At 43.9% G+C, this 12,132-nt stretch overlaps 1 protein-coding gene across 1 annotated transcript; it reads right to left on the bottom strand.

The window, feature by feature from the left end:
* Positions 1-10,152: 10,152 nt before the first annotated feature.
* Positions 10,153-10,998, bottom strand: LOC119740534. Its single transcript, XM_038215877.1, has one exon. It carries the CDS (start codon positions 10,996-10,998, stop codon positions 10,153-10,155), a length of 846 nt encoding a protein of 281 aa, XP_038071805.1.
* Between the last annotated feature and the right edge of the window lie 1,134 nt (positions 10,999-12,132).

Here is a 12,132-nt window from a genome sequence, read left to right as displayed (position 1 = left end):
GGGTTGGAAGGGGAATAAACAAAACGACATAACCTGAGCAGACCTTGACCGATCTTAATCAAACTGAGCAAAATTATTCTTCATGAATAGGTCTTTCGGAAAATATCTTTGGTTGTCATGGAAACCAACTATAGAGGGCGCTACAGTCAAACGAAATATATATACACGTGTATTTTCAAAACTTTTCCGAAAAATTGCTCATCATTAACATTACAGCTTACTTTTCGTCTTGAAAGCCACCAAATCAGTTACGATTATCCATTAGGTCTTGTAGGCATTTTGAGTAAGTTAAACACCGTCCTGCTGAATCCAGGTTCTGGTATTAGCCTTTGGGTTGGTAGGTGTCAGGTCCATCTTCCAGATACATGGCCATACCTTCATCAATCTTGGTTAAGCTTGATATGGTATAATTATGCTCATATATTTATCTTTCTAAAAATGCCATGAATCGTCATGGAAACCGACTACAGAGGGCCCTATACCCAAATAAATATAATAATTCATATTCATATCAACTGAGTTCCCTTGAATTTAAAGTAAGGACAGTTTATTTTATACATAACTTCAATGATTTTAGTAATTTCAAGTATGCCTAAGACAAGCTACTTAGTTTGAAGGTTTTGTTAGGAAAAGAGAATGCGAAAAATGAGGTGTCAACATGACGTCATTAAAACGCGATTTTTTAAAACGCACATAAGATTAAGAGTAGGTCCAATCGTCATGAAACTTGGTGGAAGGTAGATATAAATGGTTCTGTTATGCAATATCCGAATGGGCACCATCTCGACGGGCACCATTCCTCAACCGACTACGCACTGGCTGGGCGAATAGTGGAGCATTCTTCAGTACGCTCCTGGCTGTCCAAGACGACACCACTTCAGACGATCGTGTAGTGTAGGGCCCCTGTTTTGTTTTGAACAAATTGAGGTCAAAAAAGTTCCAATGACACCCATTTTGCAATTTTGAACAATTTTTTTGGGGTAGAAATCACGATTTTTCTGCGCGGTTTGTGCCTTGCGATTCAGCGCGCCGTGCGTGCTCACGGTACATCGAGCATAGATATATAATTTAAAATAACTAGATCGGACGCGCGTTCGAACGCGCCATTCACTGTGCACAAAACTTCTGGGTTCTTCATGGACGCGCTGCAAAGTCACGTGAATAGGGCCACGCGCAAAGGGCAGCTGGTGAATGCTGGACGGAAAAATATCGTCAACACCCACCCCCACCTGAATTCAGCTATGCGTTGAAGTTCTTAACAACAGGTTGACATTTTTAACTACGATTTTTGACAATGTGACATTTCATATTCCTTTGAAAAGTTACACATGAGTTTGCCTCTGTGTCTTTATTTGGGGCCAAATTGGCGACTGTGTTGAAGGTAATTGATTTTCAGCCAAGAATACTAATTTGTACCGAAAAGTAGCCACATTGTGTTCTTATATCTTTAACAAAGGCAAATGTCAAAAGCGTAGTTAAATGTCAACCAGTTTCATGAGATTTTCCTCTTTTTTAAAATGTGCAATAAAAATCAACCGTTACTTGCCTATCAGACAAAACATAAACTTTTAATTTTACCAACATCAAAATGAAATAACAGAAAATCATTTTGTAAATGAGCAACGATAAAAACGGGCACTCGAAATATTGCGTTGCTTTTAATAATAATAATAGCTTTATTTACAGATGGTGGCCATGTCACCTGACAGATGATTTTCAATGGGCCATCAATTAATACTGCTAACCTCAATAGGAACATTACATTTGAAATGAATGGATGACTACAAAAACAAGTCTCTGGCCGGCCATCTGTTGTGAGTACTGAACAAACGAATACTTAAATAACTTTTAGGTAATAAACACTGTGAAAACTTACTCGGTAGCTAATAAATAATCTGATGAAATGGCAGTTCCATATCCATATCCATTAATCAAGATGTCAAGAATATCATTGCTCATGAAAAAAATACATTTGGTTGTCACCATCAAGGGCGGATCCAGAACACAATTTTTTTTGGGGGGGGCCAAAAAAATGTTTGGTCCCCAAAAAAAGTGAGTAAAAAAAATTACGGCGTGGGGTTCGGGGCCCGCTTAAGGGCCCCGAATTTTTTTTTGGTTTTCTAGATGCTCTGTGGTGCGATCTGAGGCAATTTCTGACCACTTTAACCAATGTTTTTTTGAGGAAAAGATGGTGGTGTACTCATTGCCTGCCTTTATAGCGATGTCACATAAAAAAAAAAAAATTGGTTTCGTTTTGGGGGGGGGGCCATGGCCCCCTTTGGCCCCCCCCCCCCCCCCCTGGATCCGCCCTTGGTCACCATCCGAATATTTATGTGAAGGTCTAGCCTATGCAACTACCAGCAGGTGAATATTGCTTCCCATAAATTTATGAACCAGAATAAGCAATCCAATATATCTTCCTCATATGCATGAACGCAAACAGAGGGCTATTCAATCTTTCAATTTCTGAGGAGCAACAATAAGACGATAACGAAATACTAAGCGAAACTTGTTAAAATTTTAGCTATGGTCCACGCACGAGGCCCAGTTATGCATGCGTGGCCAGCTATCTCCTCACTGTACGCACAGCGTCATCGAACTTTGGCAGTGCAATCTTCTTTCTGACGAAGACGTACGCTTTTGTCGAGCAGTGCAAACTTCTTCATCTGTTCACTATGATTGTGATTCGTTGAGCAAGGCGCAGTTTTCCCAGCTCCAGCAGAGTGACTTCCAATTGCAGAATAGGAAACTGTGTTTCCATCTAGTCGGCCGTCTCTGGAGTAACAAGTTGCTCCTCTTTAATACAGGCCTTTTACCACCTCTCTGACGGATGATAAGATCTTTTTCGACATGATCGTCGATTTTCCTGCCGGAGTTGTCTGTTTTCCTGTTCAAGCTTGGATTATATAGCCTTCCTGCTACTTCCGAGGGTAGATCCATTTCTGGTAGTAGACTGTATACATGCTCTATCGCTGATGTTGTTTTGCCGGTACGGCATGCACTGAAGCAATATCTTCGACGGGGGCTTGGGTTGCTTCTTTCCTTGCCGTTGGCAGCTTTTCTCTCTCGTGCTTAAGTCCATACACGAGACTGTAGTCTTTCTTCGAAATAAAACAAATAAAGCACATGATAGGCCTTTAAATATATGACAGTAATTATCGATAGCCTATCCTGGCCCCAAGGCTCATTAATACTTACAGGCTTCAAATGAGTCGGGTAGTCTTCAAAGATTGACGGTACGGCATCGACACGCAGACGTGTTTTCCCCCCATTCCACCTTGAAGCACTCTGCAGGGAAATGGTCGCTGCAAAGACGATCGTGCTTTGTTGGATTCCATTTGCTGCCATTTGGAATATTTCTCATTGGTGTGTTCAAACTAGGAGAATGGTGCATTTTCTTTAATCACCCACATCCCACAACAAAAAGTGACTCCCAATCCTCGTTCCCCCGCGGAGTCGGACTATTATTGAAAAGCAGGAGAGGGGAGGGTGATGTTAGGCCAGAAATAATTGTTATTCGATGTTCAGGATCAGGAGTACCATCTTAACTTTTAAAACAATACCCTGAAAATATTTTAAGTAGGCCCTGCGCGGTTATTACAAAATTCGGAGGATCCTTTGGATCACACACGGGGGATTTTTCTCCACACCCATTCCTATGATTTATGCCCATTTGGCATTGCGTAACGAAGCCTATATTGAGTTAATTTTTATAAAATCTGTCTTGTTCGAAATGTACTCTCAAGAGATACATTCTGTGTATTAAGTTACTCACACATGATGTTAACTTCTTGAGAGACTGTCCTCCGGGTCCCTTTCTCCGTCTTAGTTGAACTTTGCTGCCGCACAGATTGCCACCATTTTCAAGCAGTGATGGAGTACAAGTGATCGTCATGCCGAAGAAACGCGCGTTTAAATTTTTGACCCTGTTCACGTGACCAATGGCAGCGTCCTGTCAAAACGCGCGTATCATACGCTCGTCCGATCTAGTTTTTTAAGTTCTATATCTATGACATCGAGCGGTGATCGCCATCTTTATTTTCGGGTTGCGTGTTCTCGCCGCGCTTTCATCGTCATTTTACCCCCAAATTTCCCGCAAAAATCTAAACCCTGCCCTCTATCTATGACACACCTGTTTATTGAGAATGTCGCCGACTAGTTTGGTCGGTCTAATAATTTTAAAGTGGATTTTGTTCCCTTATCATGCCTATAGGAACCAGGCCTTACGCTACACGATCGCCCTACTTCCTGCCTGAATACCCCGTTCTGAAACGCAGACAGCCTGCGCAAGCTCGACGACGAAACCATCATATGGCTCGAAGGGGTCGATGGGCACTGATGACCACGGAACGGCGTCATAAGAGCAGTCGAACGATTGAGTGCATGATGCCCCCCCCCCCCCCACACACACACCCACTGGAGGCCTTTGGCACCCCCCCCCCCTCAGAATTTGCAGAAGTTTAATTAAAATATTATGTTCCCCTTCCTCAAAAGTGAGTGCCCCTTCCTTGCAATTAGGACCCGAGCTTCGATCTTCACTGCTTGGTTTATTTCGCTTCAACAAGATTAAAGAACTCTGAAAGGTTATACGTTGGAATGCTCGATCTGTCTGACATTCCTTCTGTTTCTTGCAGACGAATATTTTGTCCTTCTTTGGGATCAAAAATTTGTAAATGCTCTTCTTCATCTCGTTTCCTCAACTCAACTCTTTTTTTCCCCTTGAAACAACGCTGTCGTGATACTCTTTCTGTTTTGGCTATATTATCTGAATATAGAGGGCGCTGATCAAACATGAAAGCATGAACATGTAAAACATGATGTTGTGTTACGCACCAACTATGGTGCTGCACACAGTTATAACAAGATTCGTGAATAGAAACTCATTTCATAGACCTCGCAGTCAATTTAAAAATATCACATTTTGTATTTCTGTATAATTTGTTGCCTGATGACAGGTACATCATACAGTCACACACACTAATTTGTCATAACTGTTTGTCATTAAAAGTGTGTGCTAACAGATTAATTTGACAGTTTCTGTCACTCGTTCTTTGCCGCAAGTATTAAAAGCCCAACTCTTCGTGGTTGGTAATCAACTAGTCAGTTAGAAAAAAACTAACCTTCGAAAGAAAATATTATAGCAATTATATAAAATAGAAATATCCTCCAACGTAAAAATATAAGAAGACAACAACAAGAGCCATATACCTTCGTGTCTGCTTTGTGTGCGTGTGACATCAAGCTTCAATTCATAATTATAAATGACGCTTTAACGCTATTTTCGCCATCCCCTTGACTTTTGGTTTATCCCATGATTATTCGTTTATTTCATTTACGTAGATCATCCAACTGTATCCACTTCTTTAGTTATTATAATTTGAAAAAAACTCCCTCTAGGTTTTCATTTTGAATTTTGCGCGCTTCGAGTGTCATTCTGTTCATGGATGAAGATAAACTTGATGACAAGTCGTTATGTAAAAGGGCCCCTTAATTGGGCCCTGTGATTTCTTGCCCCTTAATTGGGCTAACATTGCTTCACCCCTGCAAGTTTTATTTTTTGCTTTTAAGTTTTATCTTTTAGTTTAGTCCCATGCCTGCAAGAGTATTGTTTATATACTAGAGAGACCCCCTTCTTGAAAGTGGAGTGACTCCTTGACATGATATTGTACTCGTAGTGTAAAGATAAACGCCGCATCTTTTAAAATAACTTCATGAAGGGGGCAACATGACCTACAAAATGTGTACATTATATAATTGTTGTTGTAACTCATGTGCTGAAATTTGTTGCATTTTTTTTTATTTCGGATGTCAGAAAACATATTGTAATGGAATTGAGCGCAGCGCTGGATCTAGCGCAGCGCCCGCAATGTTTTTGGTTATGTTAATTAGGCGATAGATAAACGCGCGCCACTTGTCAAGTTGTTACATTTTTTGGCGGGAAGCCTAGGAATGCTTGTAGGGCGGACACGTTTTGGAGTGCTGTGGGGCGGCTGCGAAAACTGCGTTGGTCTTTTAATGACAGGGTGCAACCGGGAACTTCTTGAAGTGAGAAACGTTATTTGTTCGCAGATTATCTCATTGATGAACGTTACAGAATAAAACAGTGGAAAACACAGAGCTGGTGTGTGGAGTTTCTTTATTTAGAGTGTACTGCTTTTCAACCAAAGACCAAGTTCATAATCCTTAAAGAACCGGACTATCTTTTCGACCCCAGACCGCTCGGTGAACGTTACAATATGCTTACGTTGACAAAAATTAACATACTTCCTTTTTTGAGTCATTATTTATTTTGAAAGATGATTTAACTCTACTCATGAATCGTTTTCGAGTAGGTCTTTGTTTTCGAGTGGGTCTTCGTTCTCAAGTGGGTCTTCGTTTTCGAGTGGGTCTTCGGTCTTCGTTTTAAGGGGTCTTCGTTTTCGATACTACCGTGCAGTGGTTGGGGTGGATGTGATCCAGAATGCTTAGTGCTGTATCATTTTAGGGTTTTTGGTTGATGGAATAATGGAATACACACGATGTTGGTCGTACAGCAACTTTATTCTAACAATCGAACAACTAGACTACCGTATTTACAAGAGAGGATTTGGAGACATGTGTCTCGTTTGATGGTTGAAAGAAGAGTGAGCGAAGAAAGTAATAAAGGAGAGTGAGTGAAGAATCTAATAAGTAATGTGGGGCTGACTATCCAATTTAAAAGCAATAAAAACTAGAGACTGAAGGAATGTACTAATGGACTTTGTGGTTAGGTGATAAAATGTGGTAAGAGGGACAAAGTAATAAAAGTGGGGCTTGGCTCAGTAATAGTAATCAATCAATTAGGGAGATTGATACCATAGGGTCATAACTTTTACCCACCACTGGACTGTTGCTGGGGGCAATGTACGAGGGGTTAAAAGTTCACAAATTAAGCTATAATTATATGGAAGAAAACGCTACAGGAGCCCCCTTCCAGTGAGTGAGAAGTAACAAAAATTGATAAAACACTTAAGAACGAACGAATGTGACATAGCGTTTGGGCCAATGAACTGTGCGGCCTGAGCGGGTTGTACGAGGAGGTGGAATGTCTGAGGTTGGGATATTCTGCTCGGTATTTACAGGATTGGTTTGAACTATTGGGATAGAGTGGTTGGGTTTGGGAAGAGCAGAATGTGTAGCATGACCTATATCCAAATGGGCAGATTTAAGGCGATCTATGCTAACTGTGTCCTGACGATTGTTCAGTTCAATGACGAAATGTTTAGCTGAACGACTGAGTACTTTGAAAGGTCCGTCGTAAGGCGGTTGTAGAGGTTTGCGCACTGCGTCACGACGAACGAAAACATGAGTGCATGTCTGAAGTTCCTCGGGAACATGCACTGTGGGACGCTGCTGTGCGCGGGTTGTTGGTGGCTGAAGATCCTGCATGGCGCGTTTCAAGCGATGAACATAGTTCGTAGGCTCTAAGGCAGTGGCATCAGTGGTGTTGTCAAAGAATTCGCCAGGCAGGCGAAGTGTGGTGCCATAGACGCGTTCGGCAACACAGTGACCGAAGTCGGACTTGACCGCAGTTCGGATTCCCAAGAGAATCAGCGGCAAAGTCTCTGTCCATAGGCTTGCGTCTGGTTGTGCCCGTAGTGATGACTTCAGTTGGCGATGAAAACGTTCCACTAGTCCATTCGCGATTGGGTGATAGGCTGTGGTACGTATGCGGGTGGTACCAAGCAGATTTGTGAGTGCGCGAAAAAGTGCGGATTCAAACTGGGCACCGCGATCAGTGGTGATAACCGATGGAACACCAAATGAGGCAACCCATCGCGTTACAAAGGCACGAGCGACTGTTTCAGCTGTGATGTCCGGTAGAGGGATGGCTTCTGGCCAACGTGTGAAACGGTCAATACAGGTCAACATGTATACACATCCATTGGATGTGGGTAATTGTCCAACAAGATCAATGTGAACATGCGAAAATCGGGCATCTGGAGTAGAAAACTCAGACAGGGGTGCAAAGGTATGGCGATGGACCTTTGAGCGCTGACACTGTATGCACGATTTTGCCCATTGTCGCACATCACGGTTAACACATGGCCAAACGTAGCGGTCCGTGATGAGGCGTTGCGTAGCGCGAATTCCAGGGTGAGATAGGGAGTGTAGAGCGTCAAACACTGCACGACGCATCTCCACTGGAACAAAATGGACGTGCGTTTGCAGTAGAAATGTCACAAGTTAATGTAATGTCACATGATGGTAGGGGAACTTGTTTGAACGTGAGCGAGGATGACGATGTGCGCAAGCGTTGAAGTTCCTCGCTGGTGTTCTGCAATTCCGCCATTTTGTGGAAATCGATGAGTGCAGTATGATCCGTGCGAAGAGCATTGAGTTCGACACGAGATAGGGCATCTGCGGCAGGGTTATCTCCACCTTTAACATGTCTGATATCACAGGTAAACTGGGAAACAAAATCGAGGTGGCGAATTTCGCGAGGGGAGTGTCTGTCCGTTGTGGTGCCGTGAGCATATGTGAGCGGTTTGTGGTCCGTTAGCACATGAAATTGACGACCCTCGAGTGAGTGACGAAAATGGCGGATGGCAAGGTATATGGCCAAAAGTTCGCGACCAAATGTGCTGTAACGTGTCTCTGCTGGTTGAAGTCGCTTTGAGAAGAAAGCGAGTGGTTGCCATGCATTGTCAATTCGTTGTTGAAGAACAGCTCCCACTGCGACATCCGAAGCGTCCGTCATGACGCACAGAGGCGCGTCTGGCTTTGGATGTGCAAGGAGAGTGGCGTTAGCGAGGGCAACTTTGATAGCGTGAAATGAAGCGGTGGCAGAGTCATTCCAAGGGAGTGGTGCCGACTTCTTTCCGGCATTAGAAAGTAGATCGGTGAGTGGTTGGAGGACCTGGGAACACTGGGGAATGAAACGGCGGTAGAAGTTGACGAGACCGAGAAATTCCCTGAGTTTGGTGAGAGTTGTTGGTTGGGGAAAAACACGGATAGCACTGACCTTTCCAGCAAGTGGTTGCACTCCGTGACGGTCAACGTGATGTCCAAGGAATTCCAGTGACTCTGTGCCAAACAGACATTTCGCGGGGTTGATGATCACGCCGTATTGTTGGAGGCGGTCAAACAGAAGGCGAAGATGCGTTTCATGTTGATCGGCATCAGTACTGGCAACTAAGAGGTCATCGATGTAGGCATAACAAAAGTCCAAACCTCTTGTTACTTCATCAATGAAGCGTTGGAACGTTTGGGCGGCGTTGCGCAAACCAAATGGCATACGGGTAAATTCGAAGAGCCCAAACGGAGTCGTGATAGCGGTTTTAGCAATATCGTTTGGTGCCATGGGAATCTGATGGTATGCGCGGATGAGGTCGATCTTGGAAAATATCACAGTGCCATGTAGTGATGATGTAAAGTCTTGGATATGTGGCACTGGATAACGATCAGGCACTGTGGATTTGTTGAGAGCCCGATAGTCACCGCATGGACGCCAATCCCCAGGTTGCTTTTTGGGGACCATATGAAGAGGTGAGGACCAGTTACTGGCCGAAGGGCGCACGATACCTAAGTCCATCATGTGTTGGAACTCGTCTTTGGCGACTTTCAAACGGTCAGGTGCAAGACGGCGAGGGCGTGCGGCTGCAGGGGGGCCAGTCGTGATGATATGGTGCTCAACGTTGTGTTTGATTGGAGTGTCACTATAGGTGGGACGCGTTATGCTGGGGAAATCCTTCAAAATGTCCGCGAATCGAGATGGGGTGGGCGGTTTGAAGATGGGGCTGAGCGATGGCGATGTTGATGCTTTTCCATCGATGCTTAAGCTGGTCGTAGCATCAACTAGCCTGCAGTTGCGAATGTCAACAAGAAAGTTGAAATAACGAAGGAAATCTGCGCCTATGATTGCATGTTGAACGTCGGCGACGATGAAAACCCATCGGCATGGCCGCCGAATCCCAATGTCAAGTGTCAATGACCTTTCACCATAGGTAGCGATTTGCGATGCGTTAGCTGCTTGAAGGTCATGTCCATAACAGCGGTGGGCGCGGTCGTGAGATGAAGGAGGGATGACACTCACCTCTGCTCCTGTGTCCACAAGGAATTGTTGCTTCGTTACTCGATCTGTGACATAAAATAGGCGATGAGATGGGGAACGGCCGGCAGAGCATGTCGCCCCTACTTGCCGGCTTGGTCGTTTTCCTGGTGACCGGCCTTATAAGAACATGGCTGCGTACATTTGTGGGCCATAGCTCCAAATTTCTGGTGGTACCAACACTCTGCATCGTGCGTGGCCGTGGCTGCTGATCTACGGTCATCAGTGCGTTGGCGACGCGGTTGACTGCGGCTGCGACTGCGTTCACGTGGACGGCTGGTGAGGGTGGATATCATTGATGCCAAATTCGCTACTTCGGCCCGCAGTTGTTGAATTTCGGTTGGTGGCGGAGATTCAATGGTAGTGATGTGTGCAGAGACGGGTGCCTGGGTAGGGGAGACTTCCATGATTTTATCTGCTAACTTTGCCAATTGGTCGATGTCGACCTCTTCTGAGGTGGAAGCAAGAATTAGCCGAGCATTGGTTGGAAGCCGCTGGAGGAAAAGTTGTTTCATTATTGATGGCTCCAATGTTCGCTCCCCCAAGAGCTGTTGCATCTTGCGGAGCAGTTGGGAGGGTTTTCGATCCCCCAACTCCTCTGTTGTCAAGAGTTGATGCAAGCGTTTTTGTTCAGATTGAGATGTGCGTTTAATAAGCTCCTTTTTCAGCGTTGTGTATGGAGCCTCTGAGGGTGGAGTTATTAAAATATCCCTCACCTCCTGCGCTATAGATGGCTGCAGGGACGCCACCACATAAGCATATCTGGTGTGTTCGGAGGTTATGCCTCGAGTGGTGAATTGTGCCTCCACTTGGGTGAACCATATTGTTGGGTCAGATGGCCAGTATGGTGGGAGTTTGAGGCTGATGGTAGCGGTTACAGGTGGCTGTGCTGTTGCGCCGGTACTAGTTGTAGCAGGAGTAGTAGGCATCGCTGCAGTTGATTCCAAAATTCCACTGTTTTGTTGTATAGATCACGTCAGGGTCACCAGTTTAGGGTTTTTGGTTGATGGAATAATGGAATACACACGATGTTGGTCGTACAGCAACTTTATTCTAACAATCGAACAACTAGACTACCGTATTTACAAGAGAGGATTTGGAGACATGTGTCTCGTTTGATGGTTGAAAGAAGAGTGAGCGAAGAAAGTAATAAAGGAGAGTGAGTGAAGAATCTAATAAGTAATGTGGGCTGACTATCCAATTTAAAAGCAATAAAAACTAGAGACTGAAGGAATGTACTAATGGACTTTGTGGTTAGGTGATAAAATGTGGTAAGAGGGACAAAGTAATAAAAGTGGGGCTTGGCTCAGTAATAGTAATCAATCAATTAGGGAGATTGATACCATAGGGTCATAACTTTTACCCACCACTGGACTGTTGCTGGGGGCAATGTACGAGGGGTTAAAAGTTCACAAATTAAGCTATAATTATATGGAAGAAAACGCTACATCATCATCCATTCTAACCGCTGCCTCTTTGTTCTCTCTCCTTACAGGTAAGAAATGTTCCTTTATTTTTGGCATAAATTGCAGGGTGAAGTATTCACATGATATATTAGACTATTTAGTTAACGTGGTTTAAAGTTTAGTTCTTTTGTACTTAAAGAAAGTTAGTTTTTCACTGTTTTATTGTCGGAGATTTCATAGCATTGTTCAACTTTTTCAGTGTGTGTAACAATATGGTCACTCTGGCCCTGGGCCAATCATATTCTGGTCTGGAGTGTGGATTTATTTCTTGATTTTTCTGTGAAGCCATATAATATTTTGCTTAGATAAGTCTAATTTCAGAGAGTTTATAATGTGTAGATTACTTTTCTAGTGGTTTTTGTATGATGAGTATTCCTTTAGTTTGAGTATTTTGAAGAAGGAAATGTACTTTTTATTCAGATTTTTCTGTTCTTGAGTTTAAGGCCACTGATAAGTAAAACACATGGCCCAGCCAGGCCTCGTGGTCAGTCCCTGGTGGGACATTCCAGACCAATTAGCATAGCCTTGGAGTTGACCAGGGTAGCCAGTAGCCAGGCTAGCCTGGGCAGTCTGTCTCTGACTGTGGTTAATCAGCTA

Source organism: Patiria miniata, unplaced genomic scaffold (genome assembly GCF_015706575.1).
Source record: "Patiria miniata isolate m_02_andy unplaced genomic scaffold, ASM1570657v1 HiC_scaffold_5, whole genome shotgun sequence".
NCBI lineage: Eukaryota > Metazoa > Echinodermata > Asteroidea > Valvatida > Asterinidae > Patiria > Patiria miniata.
Note: the sequence above shows the minus strand (reverse complement) of the source record. Positions and strands in the feature narration are given on the sequence as shown.

What these genes read in the sequence shown, in the direction of transcription:
- LOC119740534 (XM_038215877.1), bottom strand. Translation starts at nt 10,998, where the DNA reads ATGCCTACTACTCCTGCTACAACTAGTACCGGCGCAACAGCACAGCCA.